This window comes from Carettochelys insculpta, chromosome 2, assembly GCF_033958435.1.
Source record: "Carettochelys insculpta isolate YL-2023 chromosome 2, ASM3395843v1, whole genome shotgun sequence".
Classification (NCBI taxonomy): domain Eukaryota; kingdom Metazoa; phylum Chordata; order Testudines; family Carettochelyidae; genus Carettochelys; species Carettochelys insculpta.
The window spans coordinates 215,378,595-215,399,994 of record NC_134138.1 but is presented as its reverse complement, the minus strand read 5'-3'; the positions used below and the strand labels follow the sequence as shown (position 1 = coordinate 215,399,994).

The 21,400-nt window shown below is 45.1% G+C and overlaps 1 protein-coding gene across 3 annotated transcripts in view; it reads right to left on the bottom strand.

Annotated features, from left to right (window-relative positions):
• The window catches only part of HIBADH (3-hydroxyisobutyrate dehydrogenase), a 128,794-nt gene extending 107,839 nt beyond the window's left edge, over nucleotides 1-20,955 (bottom strand). Inside the window, exons 1-4 of one of the 3 annotated variants that reach the window (XM_074986153.1) lie at nucleotides 20,800-20,924; nucleotides 10,289-10,377; nucleotides 6,598-6,758; nucleotides 626-735 (exon numbers count right to left, since the gene is read on the bottom strand). In XM_074986153.1, the coding sequence (XP_074842254.1) occupies nucleotides 626-735; nucleotides 6,598-6,758; nucleotide 10,289 (272 nt within the window). In that variant the 5' untranslated portion in view covers nucleotides 10,290-10,377; nucleotides 20,800-20,924. Of the gene's footprint in view, nucleotides 1-625; nucleotides 736-6,597; nucleotides 6,759-10,288; nucleotides 10,378-19,918; nucleotides 19,933-20,799 lie in introns of those variants that run through there. The other 2 variants (XM_074986152.1, XM_074986151.1) reach the window with 2 other exon arrangements.
• Between the last annotated feature and the right edge of the window lie 445 nt (nucleotides 20,956-21,400).

Here is a 21,400-nt window from a genome sequence, read left to right as displayed (position 1 = left end):
TAGCAATTCTTTTTCTGCTCTCAAATCCCAGAGTTCCTTATCAGTCTAAAATAAGGCAAGAGTCAATGGCAAGAATTTGCAAACTTGTTAAAGTTTCCTAAACAGTTTAAAATAAAATAAAATTTAAAATGTCAGTCCAGATATTCCATGGTAATGTTCTGCACTACCATAAACCAACATGGCATTATTTCAGATCCAAACCAGACATCGGATTCACTGGCTCCAAAGGAATTTTAAAAAATAATATGCTTGAGCAAGTGATTAATTGCCAATAAATACTGCAACACCAAAGAATAACGATAAAACATATATGTATCATATCACATTAGTAGGAACCTGCACTTATTTTTAGAAAAATGTCAAGTTTCAGTTGTGTACCTCCTTTACACATAAGAGATAAATCTTGTGCTACTAAAAGATAAGTTATTTTAGCCAAGGACATTTAACCAATATTTACTACTGAAAAAATCCCACAGTTAGAAAATCTATCAACTACCACCTAATAGATAAAAACAACCCGTTAAAATGCATGTCTGGCACAGTGTTAAGTTAAAACAGAAAAATTACTTGATAAAACAATATTGCTTTGATCATAAATGGAAATTAAAATAGAGCAAATTCTTACTTTAGAATTCCATTTGCTCCCATGTAAACATCTATGGCATTGGGGCTGGAGGGTAACATAGTAATAATCCTGTCAGCTCTTTCTGCTACATCTGCTGAGGAATCCATTACCTTGAAAAAATAAAAATGTACATTTTTTTTAAAGAAAGAGAGAAAGCAAATATGTGCCCTTTTAAATCACCACACTTAACATGATGATACAAATGAAAATGCAGGAAACAGACAGTCCTTCAAACTCTCCAGACAGGGTTGTGATCACCATGCTATCAATGGATCCTGCAAACTTAAAGGCTACCTGTCTATTCTAAGCACCAGACCATTCACACAAAACACACCTCCACAATTTCAGGGGTGGTCCCATAATATTAGAAAAATCAGCCTCATGTGGATTACTGCCCCAGGGCCCTTCTGTAGACATTGGAAGGGATAGGACCTTTCCCCATACATGTTTTAGAGCGACACACTGTATTTAGCTTTAACTAAAACTATCAATGCTGCCACAGGAACATACTGGCATCTTCATGATGTTCTCACTGACTGCCCGTGAGGCTTCCAAAAGTGAATACCCCCTGCAAAAAGAGCAATCGGTCCTGGAAAATTTCTGGCAGCAAAACCATCTCAGCCAATCTTAAAATTACTGCAGTAGCACAACTGATAGTTTGAAGTTTTCACTTTGTGTTTTTGTTTCCATCTTGCCATAATCATACTGTCACCTACAAATGAAGTCACTTTATGAACAAATAAATGCAGCCAACTTGAGAGACATAGCCAATTACAATAGAAACTTATTAGAATGACTAGACCAGCCTGGGCAAGACTGTCCCAGACAGTATAATTTCCAAAGTGCCACAGAATTTAAGGCCACAAGAGACCATAAGATCATGTCATCTGATCACCTATATATCACAAGCCAATGGCCCTATATTGACTCAGGACTTTAGTCCTCAAGAAACAAAGGACTGGTCCACAGTGGGAAGTTAGGTTAGTAAACTATGACATTCACAGCTAAACGCTGGTTTCAACCCAGCTACTGCCTCCTGAGGAGGTGGATTACCTACAACGGGGTTGGCAACCTGTGTGGCTCTGAGCGCTGCCGCTGCTGACTCCATTTGGGGCTCTGGAGCCTGCCACTGCTTAAACAAAGCCCATCATTTAAACAAGCAGCAGCCTCCAGAGCCACAAGTGGAGTCAGCAGCGGCAGGGAGCCCTGGAAGGAAGAGCCAGCTGGGAAGGGAGTCACCCGCTTGCTGCATGCGGGTGAAAACTAGGGGGAGTAGCAGTTGAGCCAGACCTGCCAGAGCCACCCTGGGAAAGAGCAGCAGGAGGAGGAGGCTGGGAGCTACCAGCCAGCCAACGGAAGGTGAGAGGGTGCTGCCTCCCAGTCACGTGGGAGCTGCTGTCCAACTCAAACGGCTGCTCAAAACTCCCACTGTGGTCAAACCAGTTGGACTGTGTGGCTTGCTGAGGTTGTCAAGCTCAGGGTGTGCACCTGGCACAGTGACTCTCTCCTGTCGTGGGGTGCTGTGGTGTGTCTGCCCCTCACCCTGCGCTTTCAGCTTCTCCCAGCTGAAATCAGTCAATTCCCTTCGAACAGCCTTTGAAATAAACACCCAGGTGTTGGGGGAAGCCACAGGAGAAGCAGTCGTCTCAGGCAGGTAAATCCTGGGGATAGGGGGGCTGGTTGGAGGCTGATAGTGGTTAAGCCTGGAGATGGGGAGCAGTTTGCAGGTTGGTAGTTTAAGCTTGGGGACAGCAGGGTGGATTTGAGGGCTGAAGCAGAAAAAGACTAGAGATGGAGGTAACAACTTTCTAACAGGTACACATCATTGTGTGCACTGTTCTTAAAACAGGGATGACAAAAAGCACAGTTTGACGTTATTTATTTAGGACTGTCTCGTATTCATGTGCATTGCAGCTCTTGAAGTAGTGATTCTGTAACTGAATTTGAAAAAATGCCTCTTCGTGTTATTTCAGTTGTAGACCCCCTACCCTACACCAACAGAAGAACCTCCTCACTGGCATATGCAACATTTTCACTGAAGCACTACAGGTAGTCCTCAACTGTTGTGTGCCACAGATAGAGAAAGCAATGTGCTACCAGTTTCTGAGGCCCCTGAAAACAACAAGGAATTGATTGGTGAGACATCCCCAGATGCTAAAAAGGCAACTCATAACGTATGCTGCAGAGAAAGGTAAAAAATTCAAGGACAAGCAACACACTAAATACCTTGGGCCTGTTAAGGACAGCAAGCAAAATAAAGTAACTTGACAAGATGAGCGATTAGGAAAATAAAATTTCCCTTTATAGAAAGAATTGAAGTTTCATAATTAAAATCAATTTTATGACAGACAGGCTCGCTTGTAACTAGTCGTAGAAATAATATCATGCAAAATATGTTAAGACGATTCTCTGTTGCTTACTGGTTTTGGTTCTCTGTGTCTTAAATATTGAGTCTGTTCTGGTCTGGCTATGGTCTGAAGAAGTGGGTCTGTCCCACGAAAGCTCACCTAATAAACTATTTTGCTAGTCTTTAAAGTGCTACTTGACTGCCTTTTGTTTTGATGTTAAGACAAGTATAACTGCATTCACACAGTCTAGCCACAAAATCCAGTTCATTATTCATGGAACTTGAAAGTTGTGTTTTAAGAGAGGCAAGATGAGAAAAATATCTGACATATCACACATCAAAAAACAAGTCCAGACCAAAAAACAAAACAAACAAGATGGAGGAAAAAAAAGACAAGCGTAATTGCTACAAGCGAGTCTGTATTCATCTGAAATATTGCAGAAAATTGTATAAAAAAATCCACAATTCCATATTGAATACAAATGACAACCGCTAATAAAATTATTTTAAGTGTAAAGAGGAAAACACATTTTAAAACAGAGACTTTGTCTTCAATACATTAACTCCCTTTTTCATAGCAGGAAGCTTCTTACATCAGAGAGGGCTTGTCTACACTTGCCCCCAACTTCAAAGGGTGCATGTTAATCAGGGTGATAGAAGATTACTAACAAGGAGCTGCAGTGAATAAGCACCACTTCAAAGTTGTCGCAGGGGAGAATTAGCCTAATGAAGCGTCAAACTTTGCAGTGCCAGCATGCGTGTAACGATGGGCATTTTGAAGTGCCCGCAATACTTCAAAGTCCTATTTGAGGAGTAAAGGGACTTTGAAGTAGTGCAGGCACTTCAAAGTGCCCGTGGCTATGTGCATGCCGGTGCTTCGAAGTTGCTGCAGGGTTGAATTAGCCTAATGAAGTGCTGTGTATTCACCGCGGCAGTTTATTAGTAATCTCTCATCACCCTGATTAACATGCCCCGTTCAAAGTTGGGGGCAAGTGTAGAAACAGCCAGAAAGAGACTATGGAAATTAGTCTTGGGCAAGTGCTGCAAAATTAAAGTTAGCAAAAGTCAACATATAAACAGCTTTTTTCAAACCTAAAAATGAATATGTTTTAGTGTCCAAGGGCACCAGTTTAGTTGCTGATCACAATCTCACACTTTACTTGGCACAGTTACAGCCACTATGCACAAGTTACAACAACAGTGAGAGAGATTTTTCCTTCTCTGAGACTGATCTTCAAAAAATTAATTAAAACTGAGTTGGTCCTGACAACTGGTCTTATTTTCAAAACAGCTTAAAATGTCCCTGACCAGAACCTTCCTCACAGGTTTCAAATGAGTCAACCCTGACAATTATTCATGTGTTACAGAAGACGTCGATCTTACCATCAACTGCACAAATTCTCACAGACATGGTATCTTCAGACGACAAAATACACACACTGTGGAGCAACCTGCAGCCCCAGTGAGGTCAATGGGAGAAAAACCATGGATTTCAGGGTGGGGAAGGGGTAGAATTTCATCCATAAGGTTTTTCCATATTTTGAATACTCTCTGTGTGTGCCTTCCCCTTTTAAAAAAAAAAACATTAAAAAGGTATTTTGAAAGAGATACAAAGGTGAGGATAAAATACTTTGTCTCTTTTGTTTTCTGATTTCGCCATGAGAGGGAAGTTGAAGAAGAAGAAATGGGACAGTTTGGGTAGGTGGGTTAAGTGAATGGCTATCTTGTTTTCCTTTTTGTAAGACATACACCACACAGTATCTGCTGAGAAGAAAAACAAAGACAGAAGCATCTGAGTGTAGGAGAAGAACTACAAGAGACTTCTGAAAAGTGCTCTGAGGAAGTATGGCTTAGAATGGGCTGCTTTGGTGGGTGGCAGGTAGGCCCATTCACCCAGTTTTAAACCTGGCAGTCCTGCTCCTGTAATGTATATCCCATGTCTGGTACTGAGACAAAATCAAAGGTGTTTTTTTTGGTCTGGTATCACGGTCAGACAGGGACACCATTTTCAAGAGAGCTCTGCTCTGCCCCCCACCAGCACAACCTTAGACATACCCTGGCAGTGGGACATTCCCAGAAGTACCAAAACATCTAGCATTGTGGGGATGCTTAATTAGCCACCCTATTTCCTATACATATTGCTTCCGAGACTACCGCAGTTACTAGGAAAGGAAACAGTGAACAGGCAAAGACAGAATATTCCTCCATGGTCAAAATCTCCCACTCTTTGTGCCTCCTACCCCCAACCCTTCAAAACACTTCATAGCAGTAGCAGAACCAACTGCAGTGAACATGGACATCCGACAGCCTTCATGCTTCCTGCTGCTTATCTGTACTCATCTCTGACACTCCTGCTAGCTCTACACCATACAAGAGATCAAAGGAATGGCAGTCTTGCTAACGTTCCTTTTGCTGTAGTTCCTCCAATATCCCCAGACTCAAATTTCCATGCCCTGCAAAAACTGCTCGTGTAGGATTTACATCCATGGAAGAAAACAAAGAAGCTATTTTCAAGGTTTTCTTAAGTGTGTTATTTGTATAGGAGACTACAAATACGTTGTATCCAGGCTTTTGGTGTTTACTTATTGTTAAAGACATTTCTGCTCACCTTTAAAGTCATTTAGTACCACATGTTTATCTTGCAGCTGATGCCAAAGATTCTGTTACTACAGCAACAACAAATTGTATGAATGGCCATTTTTATAAATCCCATAGAACAAAGGGAATTGAGAATACCATCAACTATAGTGTGTTTTTTGTACTGCATTCATGGCATACTTAGCATAGTGTCTTCTTCCAAGCATGAGGCTCCCATGTGCTACCACAAAACAAAATAAGAGAAGCCAAGCAACAGACTATAAAGCTTACTGATCCACTTATAGGCTTTTAGCTTTAAATCATTACTCAAAGCCAGATGCAATCAGATGACCAATTATTTGTGTATGGTTTGCCCTGCAGAAAACCATGATAGTAATTATATCCTTATTTTATCAGTCAGGAATACAGTCACAACCAGTTCTAACAACTGAAGATTTTTATTTAGAACTGTATTCCCTACATGTACTCACACTTCCCTAGTAACAGATGACTATTCCCCCACCATTTGCCACATCACATGCTGAGTCGCCACATTATTTCTGTTCTAGTTTCCACTTACCCCAGCAGAATCTTTGTTTTTAGCTCTTTTGTGCCCCTTAGTTCTCCTACAAATAATGGGCAAGTGCCAAGACTATTAGAGCCCTGTAGCATCTAAAAGAACATTTTAAAAAAAATCTCACAGACTCTTGGCTCTCAAGTTTAAACCATACACATACAGAATTGCAGATGGTCCTGGATCTATTAAAAAAAAAAAACTGGTGAATGCAACACAATTAACAATCAAAGACACATACATGCAGCGGACGGAGAACAACTTATTAGATATGTAAGTTAGCAACACATATCCATAATTTATTTTCTTCTCTTTTTTCACCCCCCCCAACGCCCTTCCCATCAAAATCAATTATCAGTTAGGTAATCTGTTTTCAATTATGTATAGTGACGGGTACCAAAGTCAGAACTTCTAAGAAGAAAGTTATTTTAACAAATGCACAGTTAATATAACAAAGTAAGTTGGTTACCATACCTGTGCCCCTGAATCTTGAAATTCTTTGCAAGCTTCTGGGAATACATCATATGCAACAACAGGATAGCCATGCTTCACCAGGTTTCTTGCCATTGGATTTCCCATGTTACCCAGCCCAATGAATCCAACTGGGGTTTTCGAGGCCATTGCCCTAGAACACACTGATTTCAAAACACAATATATGAGTATTTTGGAGAAGTACTCCAAGTGAGCAATTTAGTTGATGTCATCTAAAAACCCGGGTAGATGGAGGGAACTAACTTCAAACCCACTTATATTTAAGTTTCAATAAGCAGACAGATTTAAATCCTAGTCACACAAAAAATCACCCCCTTTTTTTTTTTTTACCAATACAGTCTGAGACAAAAATCAATTTCATGTTTTATTTAATTTGGAAAACATCTCTCCAGCTTCAATACTAGAAATTTTTAAAATTGAATATTAATGAATGATATCGGATCAATAACCCTGGACACAAAAATCCCAGTTTAGCCATGGAATAGATAAGATGGGTGAAGTATTATGTTTTATTGGACCAACTTCTACTGCTGAGAGAGACAAGTTTGCATATTACACAGAGATCCCTGATTCTCATGTCCGGGAAAGATACTTAGAGTGTCACAGCCGAATATAAAGTCTTAGCTTAAGTAGCTACTGCATATTCCGGGGGACTGTTCAAAGCAGAGTGGCCTGTTAACACCCCTGCAGTCATAGGACAAAGGAGGGGGGGGATAATGGGTTACAGATTGTTGTAATAAACCAAAAATCCAACGTCTTTATTACATAGCCTTAGTTTAAGTTCCCAGGATTGTCTCTTGAAAGTGTTAATGCAGATTTTCTTTGAAGATGATAGCTCAGATAAACAGGGACTCCTTTTTCAAAAGCGTTCACCCCCAGGTGATCTGGCATTATTTGGCTTTTATCATTTTCCTGAGTGAAATCACTTCACTGCATAGGCATTGTCTGCTTTCACACAGTTTTGGGGTATTCAGTGCTCTGGATGAGGTACACCACTTCTGATAATAGGCATGTGTGTCTTGACCCTGGATAGATCATGGATCCTGAAAGGTTTTTTGTGAGGGGGTGTTGATCACTGCAGCAGTGGAGACATGCCTTTAGAGTCCGCATCAGTTGTTCTGTCGGAGTCTGGTGCTACTCTGAATAGGTATGTCCTTGTGAGGAGCCTGCTTCTGATGCCGAGGTTGGAGAGCTGTATGAAGGCCAGAAGAGGTGGTTTAGTAAAGATTTCATTCTCTGAGTATCCTTTCCTGAGGAAGAGTTCTATGTAGCTCAAAAGCTTGTTTCTCTCTCCAACAGAAGTTGGTCCAATGAAAAACATTGCCTCACCTACCCTGTCTCTCTACTATGCTGGGACCACCATCGGTACACTAGCACAGCACACATCAGACGGGAATGGTATCGGGTGGCTGAAATAAGGACTGCTTCTCAAGAGACAAAGGGCTCTAATCTGGGACGTTGGACAAGAGGGAAGAGCTGGAGCCAGACATGGACCGCATAGTAACTTAATTGCACTGGCTTGGCCAGGATGGACTATACTTTAACCCTGGCTTCTCTTTGCTAACCTAAGGACTTTCAGGTGCTATGTGTTAGCTGAGTAAATATATTATTACCTTGTTTTGAAAGGACAACCTACTGTAGCTGCAAATACTGACTGAGAGCATTGTGCCATGAAGGGTACAGTACAAGCCTGCAGATGCCTAGCCTGGCTGAATTCAAAGCAAGAAACACAGAGAAAGACAGGGATTGATGGTGGCTGAAGGCCCAGGCTTCAATTCCATGAACCTGCCTCTTTGGAACAGTATGAACTGCTGGAGCTCAGCACACTAAAGAGGTCGCTCCCAAGAGACTGGTTACAGGCTGGGGTATAACCAGACCCTGAGGATCTGTGGAAAAACCACCAATTCATTTCACATAGGTCACCAAACCACTATCAGATGATGAACGGTCACGGCTGACTGAACCCTCCACCAGAATCAGTATCTTAGTGAAATATGAAATCCATTAGAAGCATACTTTTAAACATATGCATACGTAAAAACTTATAAACAAGTCTATTGTTATGGACAGCACAAGTGTTCCCTTTTTCTAAAAGAAACTCTTATTAACATGGTAAACCCCTCTAATTTTTTTAAATGCTTTGTTTCAGTGCATTAAATATGTAGTAATCTGGAATTATTACTTTATGGAGGCCTGAGAGTATATTTAAAATATTAAATCAGCTTAGAAATACTGATTACAAAAAAAAAAAACAAGATGGAGAAGAGTGGCATAATTTTTTCCACAATATTTAATGTTGTAATCAGCAGGACAGCTGTTTGCCCTTCAAAGTTCTTGCACACAAATCTGACAAACTTCAGGATGTACATAAAAAAAACTGTGACTGACTTTTTTATTCCCAACTTCAGTGCTTCTAAGTAGGAACCTGCTGCCTGTACGATCTTCACAATCTGGCATGCAGTGGAAAATATGCTCCATTTTCTTAGGCAGAAATTTCAGAAGCCTGTTTTTCACTCATGTCCTTTGCTACATTTTGGTTCAGGGATTTGGCTGTAAGAGGTGAATGAAGATGGAAGAGAGTGGAATATGGACTGAGCAAGAGTGGAGTGAGGATGGAGGCATAAGTGGAGAGCTGGCCTCCCCAAGAGCAGCTTCATGCACCGCACATGCTGGTTAGGGAACCAACTGTGCTCCAGGAGGATTTGGATGGTGCCCAGCTGGCCCCTGAATCTGGCCCAGGAACCGATGGGTGCCAGCAGCAGGATCTGAGTGAGATGCCTTAAGCTACTGTTAATGAAAACAGCCGCAAAGCAGACTGTAGAGCAAAACCCATGGCAAATTCCAGCTCCCCAGTAGGAAAAACTATTTGATTTGTCTCCCACCTTAGTAACAGCCTACTGTCAGTCTGCAGCAAACCTGCAGGAGACAGCAGTTACACTAGAGGCCAGAGTTACAGTAGTACCTTTGTGACTCCAATTGGCAGTTACCATAACAATAATGAGGAATTTCTGCTCTATGGAGAAATGCAAAAATTACAATAAAGCCCCAACTACCAACACGTTCCTTACTAGTGTGTTCTATCACAGCACACCGGCACGTCCCCTCCCCTCCCATCTGACAACCTGGAGTTCAAAATGGTAACTGAGAATTTCAAGCATGCACAAAAAGCTGTGAAAGGTTTTACTGAAAAGTAACCAATATTTACCATGTTTTCCTTTCAGTCGTAAAGGCTTGAAATTTGCCACTCTTTAATTATTTCTCTTCCAAAGGAGCCATCTGGAAATTGTGCATGCCATGTGTGTTTTTTCTATTTCCAAATATAGCAAACAGTTCACGAAGTCTGTAGGGCATAACAATTTCTCCCAAGTGTGAGTATGGTATTAGTTTTTGTCTACAACTTGTAGCAGTTCAGAGAGGAGGAACACTTTAAAGTTCTGCACTTTTGCATGTAGCAGTAACAGTATATACCATGTGTTAGCTAATACAGAACCTTGTTACCTCCCTCAGAAATTCTGACCAATTCTGGTTGCTGACAGCTGCAAACTGTTTCTTAAGAAAGAACTCCAGATAAGTCAAAGAGAGGAAAGGGTATATTTTCCAGGCCCTGCTCTACAGCGCACTCACAACTGTGCTGTTTATTCACTATACGTTTGACTATTTCAACTGCACTCACTGTAGATTTCCCACCAGCAGCTTGAAATAACATCTCCCTTTGCCAACAGGGCCCACAAGAATTGTAATATCCTCCAAAACGTGAAAGGCCTGAAATGAAAGCAAAAAACCTTTTGCAGCAAGGGAATTACCCGCATCCAGGAAAAAAAAAAGTTGCAATTTTACCATTGTCTCTGCACTTCTGTAACTGCAGTTAACAAAGCTGTGTTCAGAGAAAATCAGCAGACTGAAGCATCCCTTCATAATGTATGACAGTTCAGTTTAGAAATATAACATTTTACATCCTTGAAATTCCACAAAAATGAATACGGGGGTCCTCGTTCTAAGCTCAGGTTGTGATCCTGCATAATGTAACTTACAGTGAAATGACTTATAAAGGGGAATTAATCTCCATAGGAAATAATATAATTAGCTTGAGATATGGTCCCAACATACACAGTTCTCACACAAATGGTACATATAAGGTACCTATAACCCACAAAAAATAGGAATAGAAATAAAAAACAAACAAGCAAGTAGAAAAAGATAAGCCAGCTCCCCACCAGTCCCCCACGACTCCAGGGCTCACTTCCAGAGCCCCTGTACTACAGCGCCTGCCACCCAGATACCACCAAGCTCTGCTACAGTCCTGGCTTTTGGTCCCTTGGCCCTCTAAATGACCTAAGTGCGGATCAGTGAGAGTTATAATGAATTTGCTTTCCTGAATTATTTAATGACATATATGCAAAACAACTGATAGCGAGGCGACCTGTAAGGAGAACCCCTGTACTATGCTCTTGCACTAAGCTGCTTTATATAATAACCTTCTACCTCTTATGCTATTTCATGGCCTCCCAAACTCTAATGCCTATTGTTCATGGGTAGGGCCCTACCAAATTCACAGTTTATTTTGGTCAAGTTCACAGTCATATGACTTTTAAAACAGTAAACTTCATGATGTAAGCTATTTCATGGTCTAAATGCAGAGGTTCTGATCCAAAAAAAAAAAAAAATGTTTTTTGTGAGGTGGTTGCAAGATTATTGGGGAGGAAGGATGGCAGTACAGCTACCCTTACCTCTGCACTGCAGCTGGCAGTGGCACTGCCTTCAGACCTGAGCAGCTGGAAAGCTGCAGCTACTGAAGGCAGAGCTGCCTCCAGCAACAGCACAAACATGGGCACAGTCTGGTACATCTACCCTTACTTCTGTGCTCCTGGCCCTCAGTCCATCACTGCCACTCCTCATTTACGCTGCCCAGGAAGCACAGAAATAAGGGTGGTAATACTGTGACACCCCCGCCCCAAAAAATCTGAAACCCCCTTTGCAACCTCCCAATTTGAGGAACACTTGAGAAATTTGGTTCCCCCATGAAATCGGTTTAGTATAAGGCGGTACTATACCACAAAAGACCAGATTTCCTGGGATGGGTGGGGGTGAAACCCAGATTTCACCATCTGCAATACATATTTCATGGCCGTAAATTTGGTAGGGCTCTGTTCATGAGGAACACAATCCCTGGCCGAAAATACCTTCACTGTTCCAAGTGGAAACGTTTTTGTGATGAAGTTAAGGTTGATGCTCTTGAGAGAGCAGACAAGCAGCTCCTGTGCCAGAGGCTGAGACTTGCAGGCCATGTGAAAGTGAGGGTTTCAGCGAATGAGCAGGGACTTGCAAAGCAGTTCTTGAGACAGGAACAACAGCTAAGAGATGAGTACTGAGCTCAACAAGGAACTGCTTTATCAACTCATGCCCATCATGGGCAGAAGAGCATTAGAATACAGTCTACCCAAAGACCATTAGCTGTGCCAGTTATACTGGGCAGCCACTGTTAGCTTAAGTCTACTATTCCATGCCGGGATCAGTGTTCCCCATGAGCTGAGCACTTAGGCTGCTGCACAGGAGAGATAAGATGCCACCCAGATGATTAGCAGAGCACCTACAGCCACCCACAGTGGACAGCATGTGTATCTTATTATTGGTCCACATAACAAAATTTATTCCACCCATGAGCTGCGTCTACACGTGCACGCTACTTCGAAGTAGAGGCACTAACTTCGAAATAGCGCCCGTCACGTCCACACGCGTCGGGCGCTATTTCGAAGTTAACTTCGACGTTAGGCGGCGAGACGTCGAAGCTGCTAACCTCATGAGGAGATAGGAATAGCGCCCTACTTCGACGTTCAACGTCGAAGTAGGGACAGTGTAGACGATCCGCGTCCCGCAACGTCGAAATTGCTGGGTCCTCCATGGCGGCCATCAGCTGGGGGGTTGAGAGATGCTCTCTCTCCAGCCGCTGCGGGGCTCTATGGTCACTGTGGGCAGCAGCCCTTAGCCCAGGGCTTCTGGCTGCTTCTGCGGCAGCTGGGGATCTATGCTGCAGGCACAGGGTCTGCAACCAGTTGTCAGCTCTGTGTATCTTGTGTTGTTTAGTGCAACTGTGTCTGGGAGGGGCCCTTTAAGGGAGCGGCTTGCTGTTGAGTCCGCCCTGTGACCCTGTCTGCAGCTGTGCCTGGCATCCCTATTTCGATGTGTGCTACTTTGACGTGTAGACGTTCCCTCGCTGTGCCTATTTCGATGTTGGGCTGAGCAACGTCGAAGTTGAACATCGACGTTGCCGGCCCTGGAGGACGTGTAGACGTTATTCATCGAAATAGCCTATTCCGATGTCGCAACATCGAAATAAGCTATTTCGATGTTGGCTGCACGTGTAGACGTAGCCATGGAGGGAGAAAGTCAGAGGAAACACTGACCAAGATATTCTTCCTACTCTGCTTCTATCACCTCCTCCAGTGGAAACCTTTGGTGTATCAGCAACCAACACCAAAATGTCCACCAGCACTTTGCAGATGCTATGCCAGTTTCTTGACTCAGGAACGAAAATGCAAGTAAGAAAAGTTCTTCAAAGGGGTACCTCCTTCATGCTGCCTTCAACAGCAGGAAGCACACAGAGAAAAATGACTGCTCAGCAGGCTATGCTGGCAGACTGTTCAAACTTCCTGTAACATTCTGGATGGGCAATAAAGTTTTCCCACAGTGCATCACAGTCATACAGTAGGGCAACCACATTCTAGGAGGATTCTAGAGACTTTGGAATATGGTTGCTGTGACTTGAGTGTGAGTGCTGCAATGGGGATCCCAGAGATCCAAGTTTCAGCACAGGTTAGAAAAGTCTTAATGCAGGGTTAAAAACAATATAAATATTCAACCTTGGGATTCCCTAGCACAAGTCAGCTGACTCAAGTGTAACTAACCCTGGGCTTACACCAAAGTGTAAACATAGACTTACAATGAAATCCTGACTCCTGTTCAGGCCAGCAAATGTGAGGGGTGCAGGGGAAGGAAGCAGTTGCCGGGCAGCTCTTAAGGCTGCTGGGTAGGCAGGAGCACAGATTGTGGTACGTGCACAGTTCAAGGAGATGCTGTCCATTGTCATTCATTTTTCCCACACCGAAGTGTCCTAAGCAGGAAGGCCATGAGGCCCAATCAGCTCCAACTCTTGCACTGAAGTCACCCAAGATGTACAGTTGTTCACGAGCAGTTATTTGCACTACAGCAGCACTAAGCACGTCATAGAACTTGTCTTTTACTTCTGGTGTGGCGTACAGGGTTGGAGCATAAGCGCTGATCAGGTGGACAGGACCGGCGCAAGTTTGAAGCATGATCTGAAGAAGTCTTTCTGATCCATCCATGACTAAATCCACCATTTGTAGAAGGGTGTTTCTGACAGCAAAGCCAACACCATGCTCTGTGGGTTCTTCTTGGGATTTACCCTGCCAGAAAAAGGTGTAGTCCTTTTCCTTTAGAGATCCGCATTGACGCCAGAAAGACAGCAAACTCAGAGAAAGCCGAAAAGTTCAGAGAGACCCTCCAGGAAAATCTGCGCAGCGGCCCTGGGGGCACCGATGCGACATCCAAATGGCAACATCTGAGGGATACAGTTTACAACACAGCCTTGTCGGTGTTTGGAAGAAGAGCTAGAAACACGAACAACTGGTTCGAAGCTAACTCTGATGAGATGATTCCAGTCATTGAAAAGAAGCGCGCTGCACTTCTGGAGTACAAACGCTCACCAAGCCAGAGTACCCAGCAAGCGCTTAGAGAGGCCAGAAGAACAGTACAGCAGACAGCCAGGCGCTGTGCCAACAACCACTGGCTCCAGCTATGCAGCAGCATCCAGACCTGTGTCGACTTTGGTAATCTCAGAGGAATGTACGAGCGTATGAGGAAGGCATTAGGACCCACCCAGAACAAGATGGCACCTCTGAAATCCAAATCTGGTGAAGTCATTGCTGACAAAGCCAAACAGATGGAGCGCTGGGTTGAGCACTACTCCGAGCTGTACTCATGCAAGAACGTCGTGGTTGACGCAGCCCTCGATGCCATCAAGCTCCTACCAGTAATAGACGAACTGGATCAAGAACCGACTGTGGATGAACTGAAGAGAGCCATCGACAGCATTGCAGCAGGAAAGGCCCCTGGCCAGGATGCTATACCACCAGAGATAATCAAATGTGCCGTGGACACACTCCTGGAACCCCTACATGAGCTACTGTGCCTGTGCTGGAAAGAGGGTGAGGTTCCACAGGATATGCGCAACGCTAACGTTGTATAAGAACAAAGGAGACAGAAGCGACTGCAACAACTACCGTGGAATCTCCCTCCTAAGCATCACTGGTAAACTGTTCGCTCGCGTCATCCTTGACAGACTCCAGAATATTGCTGAGAGGGTGTACCCCGAATCGCAGTGCGGATTCTGCGCAAAGAGGTCTACCGTCGACATGGTCTTCTCTCTAAGGCAGCTGCAGGAGAAGTGCAGGGAGCAGAGGAAGCCACTCTACATAGCCTTCATCGACTTGACCAAGGCTTTTGACTTGGTCAGCAGGGATGGTCTGTTCAAACTGCTCCACAAGATCGGCTGTCCTCCACGGTTACTCAAGATGATCCAGTCGTTGCACGAAGACATGAGAGGAACCATCCAATACGACGGCGCATTATCGGATGCTTTCAGGATCAGGAGCAGCGTCAAACAAGGATGCGTGCTTGCTCCAACATTGTTTGGGATCTTCTTCGCACTCCTCCCGAAGCATGCCTTTGGATCTTCAACGGAGGGCATCTTGCTGCACACAAGATCTGATGGGAAACTGTTTAACCTTGCAAGGCTGAAAGCTAAGTCTAAGGTGCGAGAAGTCCTCATCAGAGACATGCTGTTCGCAGACGATGCTGCTGTAGTGTCTCACACAGAAGACCAGCTTCAAAAACTGCTGGATCAGTTCTCCAAAGCGTGCAAGGACTTTGGGCTTACCATCAGCCTAAAGAAGACAAATGTACTCGGTCAGGATGTTGCTGAATCCCCATCAATCAGCGTTGACAACTATACGTTAGAGGTCATCCACGAGTTCGTTTACCTCGGGTCCACCATCACTGACACCCTGTCGTTGGACACTGAGCTAAATAGGAGGATCAGAAAAGCGGCCACAACTCTGTCCAGACTCAGCAAGAGAGTGTGGAATAACAACAAGCTATACACTCACACCAAAATGCAAGTCTACAGAGCCTGCATCCTCAGCACCCTCCTTTATGGCAGCGAGACTTGGACCCTGTATGCCGGCCAGGAAAAGAGGCTGAACGTCTTCCACTTGCGCTGCCTCAGGCGCATCCTTGGAATATCATGGAAGAACAGAGTGACCAACACCACCGTCCTCGAGCAAGCTGGAATCCCAACCATGCACACCCTTCTCAGGCAACGTCGACTCCGCTGGCTTGGCCACGTCCACAGGATGAATGATGGAAGGATTCCAAAAGACATCCTGTATGGTGAGCTAGCCTCTGGCAAAAGACCTCCCGGACGCCCCCAGCTGCGTTACAAAGATGTCTGCAAGAGAGACCTCGGGGAGGCAGACATCGAGCTGGACAACTGGGAAGATCTAGCAGACGACCGCAGCAGATGGAGGCAGGGGTTACACAAGGGCCTTCAGAAGGGCGAGTTGAAGATCAGACAGCTAGCAGAGGAGAAGCGAACGCACAGAAAGCACACTAAGGACTTGCCAGACACCCACCACATCTGCAAGAGATGCAGCAAGGACTGTCACTCTCGTGTGGGTCTTCATAGTCACAATAGACGCTGTAAATGAAGTCCTCAATTGAAACTTTAAAGGGCGCGATCCATAGTCTAGGCAGACTGAAGGATGCCTACCTAAGAAGGCAGGAGCACCACCACATAGCACACACAAGGGAGAGGTCAGAGGGAGGAGGTGCACACTGTGGTCCAAGTGCTGCTGAGGGCTGGCTGCCTCCAGCCCCTCACTTCCACAGCAGGGAGCAGCTCTCCTCCACCCCCACCTTGCCCAAGGGCTCGCCAAGCTGTTGGCCCTGCTGCTCCAATTAAATCAGTGGAAGTTTTGCCATTGCCTTCAATAGAGCCAGAATTTCACCTCAGACTGCAGTCTTGGATCTCTGAAGTTTCCATGCAAAAATAAAGAAAAAAAATTGCTCACTTTAAAACCTGAAGGAATAGTTTGTTCTCTTCCCTCAAAGATCATATATCTGAAAATACAGAAGACCAGTCTAAGTGACTTTGTGGTACTTCAGCAGAACTGCATTCTGGATCTGCTCTCTCTGGTATGTGTTGACAACATTCATTCAAGCTGTCATGTTTAAGCCAGTGAACAAAATCATAATTCTACTTAAAAGCTTTTATGGAAACATCTTCATGATATCAGAAAGTCTTCTAGATATCAGAAATGAAACTGATAATACTACTACTACTACTAATTCTGTGGCAAAAGACACCACGTAGACCTATTCTCAGTACCGCTCATGTATTTCATTTAACTTCACTAACGTATGACCTAGTGTATCTAATATTCTTTATTCCACACGAACAACTGAAAAACTTTTTAAACAGGAAGGGTAATGTCTACAAGGGAGAATGAAGCTGAATTTGGGCAAGTCAACTTTGTAACACTAGGGCTATGTCTACACTAGCACACTACGTCGAAGTAGCCTATTTTGACGTAAGAACATAGAAATAGGCTACTTCGACGCGTATTGTCTACACATCCCCCAGGGCTGGTGCCATCGACGTTCAACATCAAAGTAGTGACAGAGAACATCAAAAGGAGCCGCCCCGGAAGGAAATGCAAAGCGTCCACACACACAAGCACTCCCCATCGAAATACGGAGCCAGCAAAGCCCCAAGCCGCTCCCTTAAAGGGTCCCTCCCAGACACACACAGCCTGCACAGCACAAGATCAACAGAGCCAACAACCGGTTGCAGACCCCATGCATGCAGCATGGACCCCCAGCTGCAGCAGGAGCCATAAGCCCTGGGCTAAGGGCTGCTGCACGCGGTGACCACAGAGCCCCCCAGGGGCTGGACACAGCATTTCTCAACCCCTCAGCTGATGGCTGCCATGGAGGACCCCGCTATTTCGACATAGCGGGATGCAGATCGTCGACACACACCCTACTTCGATGTTGAACGTCAAAGTAGGATGCTATTCCCATCTTCAGATAAGAACAGCGATTTCGACATCTCGCTGCCTAACATCAGTTTCAACATCGAAATAGCGCACGGTGCGCGTAGACGCAACGCATAGTATTTTGACATTGTGCCAGCTACTTCTAAGTAGCCAGCTAGTGTAGACGCACCCTAGATTTTATAAGGTCGAAGCTGAGCGTCCGCACCTGCTCCCAAAGTCAACTTAGTGCACCTCCACTACATTGCCTAAGTTTAACTGTTGCATTAGGGCATTGTGGACAAATATCCCACAGTTCCTGTAGCACTGTTCCATTGTCGGGTTTTTTTTGCCAGTGTGTTATGGGGAAAAAACACACCACAAATCGGTGTGGCCGTATCATCATCCCAGACTGCTCATACTTCCCACTGCCATTCAAAACAAAAGGCCATTTTTCCAAAGCCTGCCCTGAATGAGGATGTTTTGATGATAGCCAGGTCTGATGGTGGCAATCTGCCTGGACCACAGTAGACTGGCACAGTTAAGGAAGCAGCAGAGGACAGTAAAGTTAAGGAAGTGAAGCCCTTGAGATTGTTGTCAATCCCCCATATTAGGGCATATGCACTTGCACTAACGGTGTCATGTGAATATGTACCTCAGTATTCCCCTGGTGAAAGAACACCTTTTGCAGGGCAGAACATTAGGGAACTGTTTTCCCTCAGTAAAAATGCAGCAAACAGGCCACTACTGAGACTGTGCGGCTCCCCCGAGCCACAGGCTTTGGAAAGGGAAAGTACTGTAGTGGTGTGCCTAGGCAATAGGCAGGAGGGAAGCCAGCCCAGAATACAGTTTGGCCAGGGCCAATCTCCAAAAACTCAAGACAGCAGGGGCCAGCTGAGGCACCTGTTAACATGGTGCAATCTTCTGCATATAGGTATGACACACACACCCTCCCGCTATACTCCCTGAAAATATTTCCTTCTGGGGAGTCTTCACATTGCCCAGGCCAGGACATGCTGTCTGGAAAGCATTGTCTGCACTGTACCACCAGCATATGGGATGGTAGGGTGGAGGCTAACCACATGGTGTGGTTGTCTGGGGGCTAGCCCCCTGACTGCATGGTGCCTGTGGAAAAGGGGGCCTGCCCCATACAAATTTGAACCCCACAGCCTAACCATCATGTGGTCTGGTGGGGTGAGGACTGGCCCACCAGCTGCGTGGCACCCAAGGAGGCAGGGTGCTAGCCATATGGTGAGGTGGGGGCTAGACCCCTGACTGCATAGGGCCTGTGGGGGAGGAAAGCCACCCCACACAAATGTGAAGCACAGGAAAAAAATCTTGGCTTTTGCTGAGCCCTCTTGCAAATTTTGTGGTTTTAAAGTCACATTCTCCCTTTTTAAAACAATATAAGCATGTTTCTCTTATGTTACTATGTTAAAATAAACTGAACTACACAAAGGAAACAGAAAGAGTGACTATAAACAAAGGGCTGTCAAATGCACAAAACAAAAATTTAAAATGCAAAGAAAGATTCTACAATTTATTTCACTTACAGTAACCTTAGGTGTTACTTGTATCAACACTAGGTAGAATAATTTCAAACAGAAGTATGTTCTTTAAACTACCAGAGTCCCTGGAAAAGTAGAAGACTGGGGAAAGATTACAATTTGGGCCCTAATCCTGCATATATATTTCCTTCGCTTTGCACTTAATTGAACTGTGCCTGTATGTAAATTGAAGCATATGTGTAAATGTTTATAGTGCAAGGGCCTTGAATAATAATAATAATAATAAAGAGCTGCGGAGTTAAGGTTTGGCTCAAAAAACAAGTATGAATATTGATTACAGTTACGTAATGTTGGTTTAAGTGACTAGCTTCACAAACTTCTGCAGACTGTTTTGGAGTAAACATCTACTATTTTAAATAAAAACGAAAAACATTTAGTACGCTAAGGTACTCATGAGTACTGTGTGCAGATGTGGTCTCCTCACCTCAAAAAAGATATATTGGCATTAGAAAAGGTACAGAAAAGGGCGACTAAGATGATTAGGGGCTTGGAACGGGTCCCATATGGGGAGAGACTAGAGAGACTGGGACTTTTCAGTTTGGAAAAGAGGCGATTGAGGGGCGATATGATAGAGGTATATAAAATCATGAATGGTGTGGAGAAAGTGAATATAGAAAAATTATTTACCTTTTCCCATAATACAAGAACTAGGGGACACCAAATGAAATTGATGGGTAGTAGGTTCAAAACTAATAAAAGGAAATTTTTCTTCACACAGCGCACAGTCAACCTGTGGAACTCCTTGCCCGAGGAGGCTGTGAAGCCCAGGACTCTATTAGGGTTTAAAAAAGAGCTTGATATATTTTTGCAGGTTAGGTCCATAAATGGCTATTAGCCAGGGATAAAGTATGGTGCCCTAGCCTTCATAACAAGGGCAGGAGATGGATGGCAGGAGATAAATCACTTGATCATTGTCTTCTGTTCTCCTTCTCTGGGGCACCTGGCATTGGCCACCGTCGGCAGATGGGATGCTGGGCTGGATGGACCTTTGGTCTGACCCAGTATGGCCATTCTTATGTTCTTATAAGATTAAGTAATGATATGAGCCTCATATAGTTTTACAACCTGTCTGGTGCAGTCTGTTACAGGCCATACTTGTAAAAGGTGCAAAACACAGGTGATAATTCTCGCGTGCGAGGAAGCACATTTATCAGGGACTTCAAAACTCCCTGCATGCTGCGCAGGAAGAACTGTAAACTGGCCAGGGCTGGGGAGCCCTTCAAGGACCCCGATGCACACGCTAAAGGCAAAGTGTAGCTCCCAGGAGCCTCCGCCCGCCCCACGGCCACAGTTCACACGGGACAGGAAGTTGTGGGGCAGCGCTGTCACTTGACTGACTCACGTGCAGCCTTAGCGTGGGGGCGGGAAGAAGCAGCAGCAGGTCTCTGGCTGGCTCAGCAAGGAGGCCTGGCCCGGCCACTTCGCACCACCCAGCAGCGAGGAGCAACCCCACCTCGCGCTGCTCAAACGCCCCCGGGCCGCGAGGCGCAGGCAACGGCGGCTCTTACCCGCGGCAATGCCGGCAGCATGCACCTTCCCGCGTTGGCGCAGCAACCTGGCGGAGCCGCCGAGTATCAGTACTACGGCCATGCCACCTCCGCCTGACCTCGCGTTCAACACTGCCCCGTTTGCCCGCGCGGCTCTTCTGCCTGGGCCCGGGCGCGGGGCGAGGAGAGAGGGAGAGAGTGGCAGCCGCCGAAACCAACCGCAGCTTGGCTTCGGCAGCCGTGGGCCAATGACAGAGGTTTTCGCGCCTGTGACCTGCCGGGTTCGCCTCCAGCCCCATGATAGGCTGGCGCCTCTGCTCGCTCTCGCTGCTCTCAGGCCGAGGGAGAAGCTGGGGCTGTTCTGCTGGGCGGTGCGGCGCTGCAATTACCTACCCTCAGGCAACGAGCAGTCTCGCGGCAGCCGCGAGACTTACCCATTGATCAGCCGCTTGGTAGGTAGCTGGCACGGCTCACTGAAGCTCCTGGCCTTACGAAGGTGACAGTCTCTAAAGTGCCAAAGGACCGCTTGTGTTTAAAGCGACAGACTAACCTCCTTACCCCTTTGAGCCTCGTGGGTCAGTCATGGTAGTGTAAGGGCAGTCAGGTAGAGGCAAACCTGGAA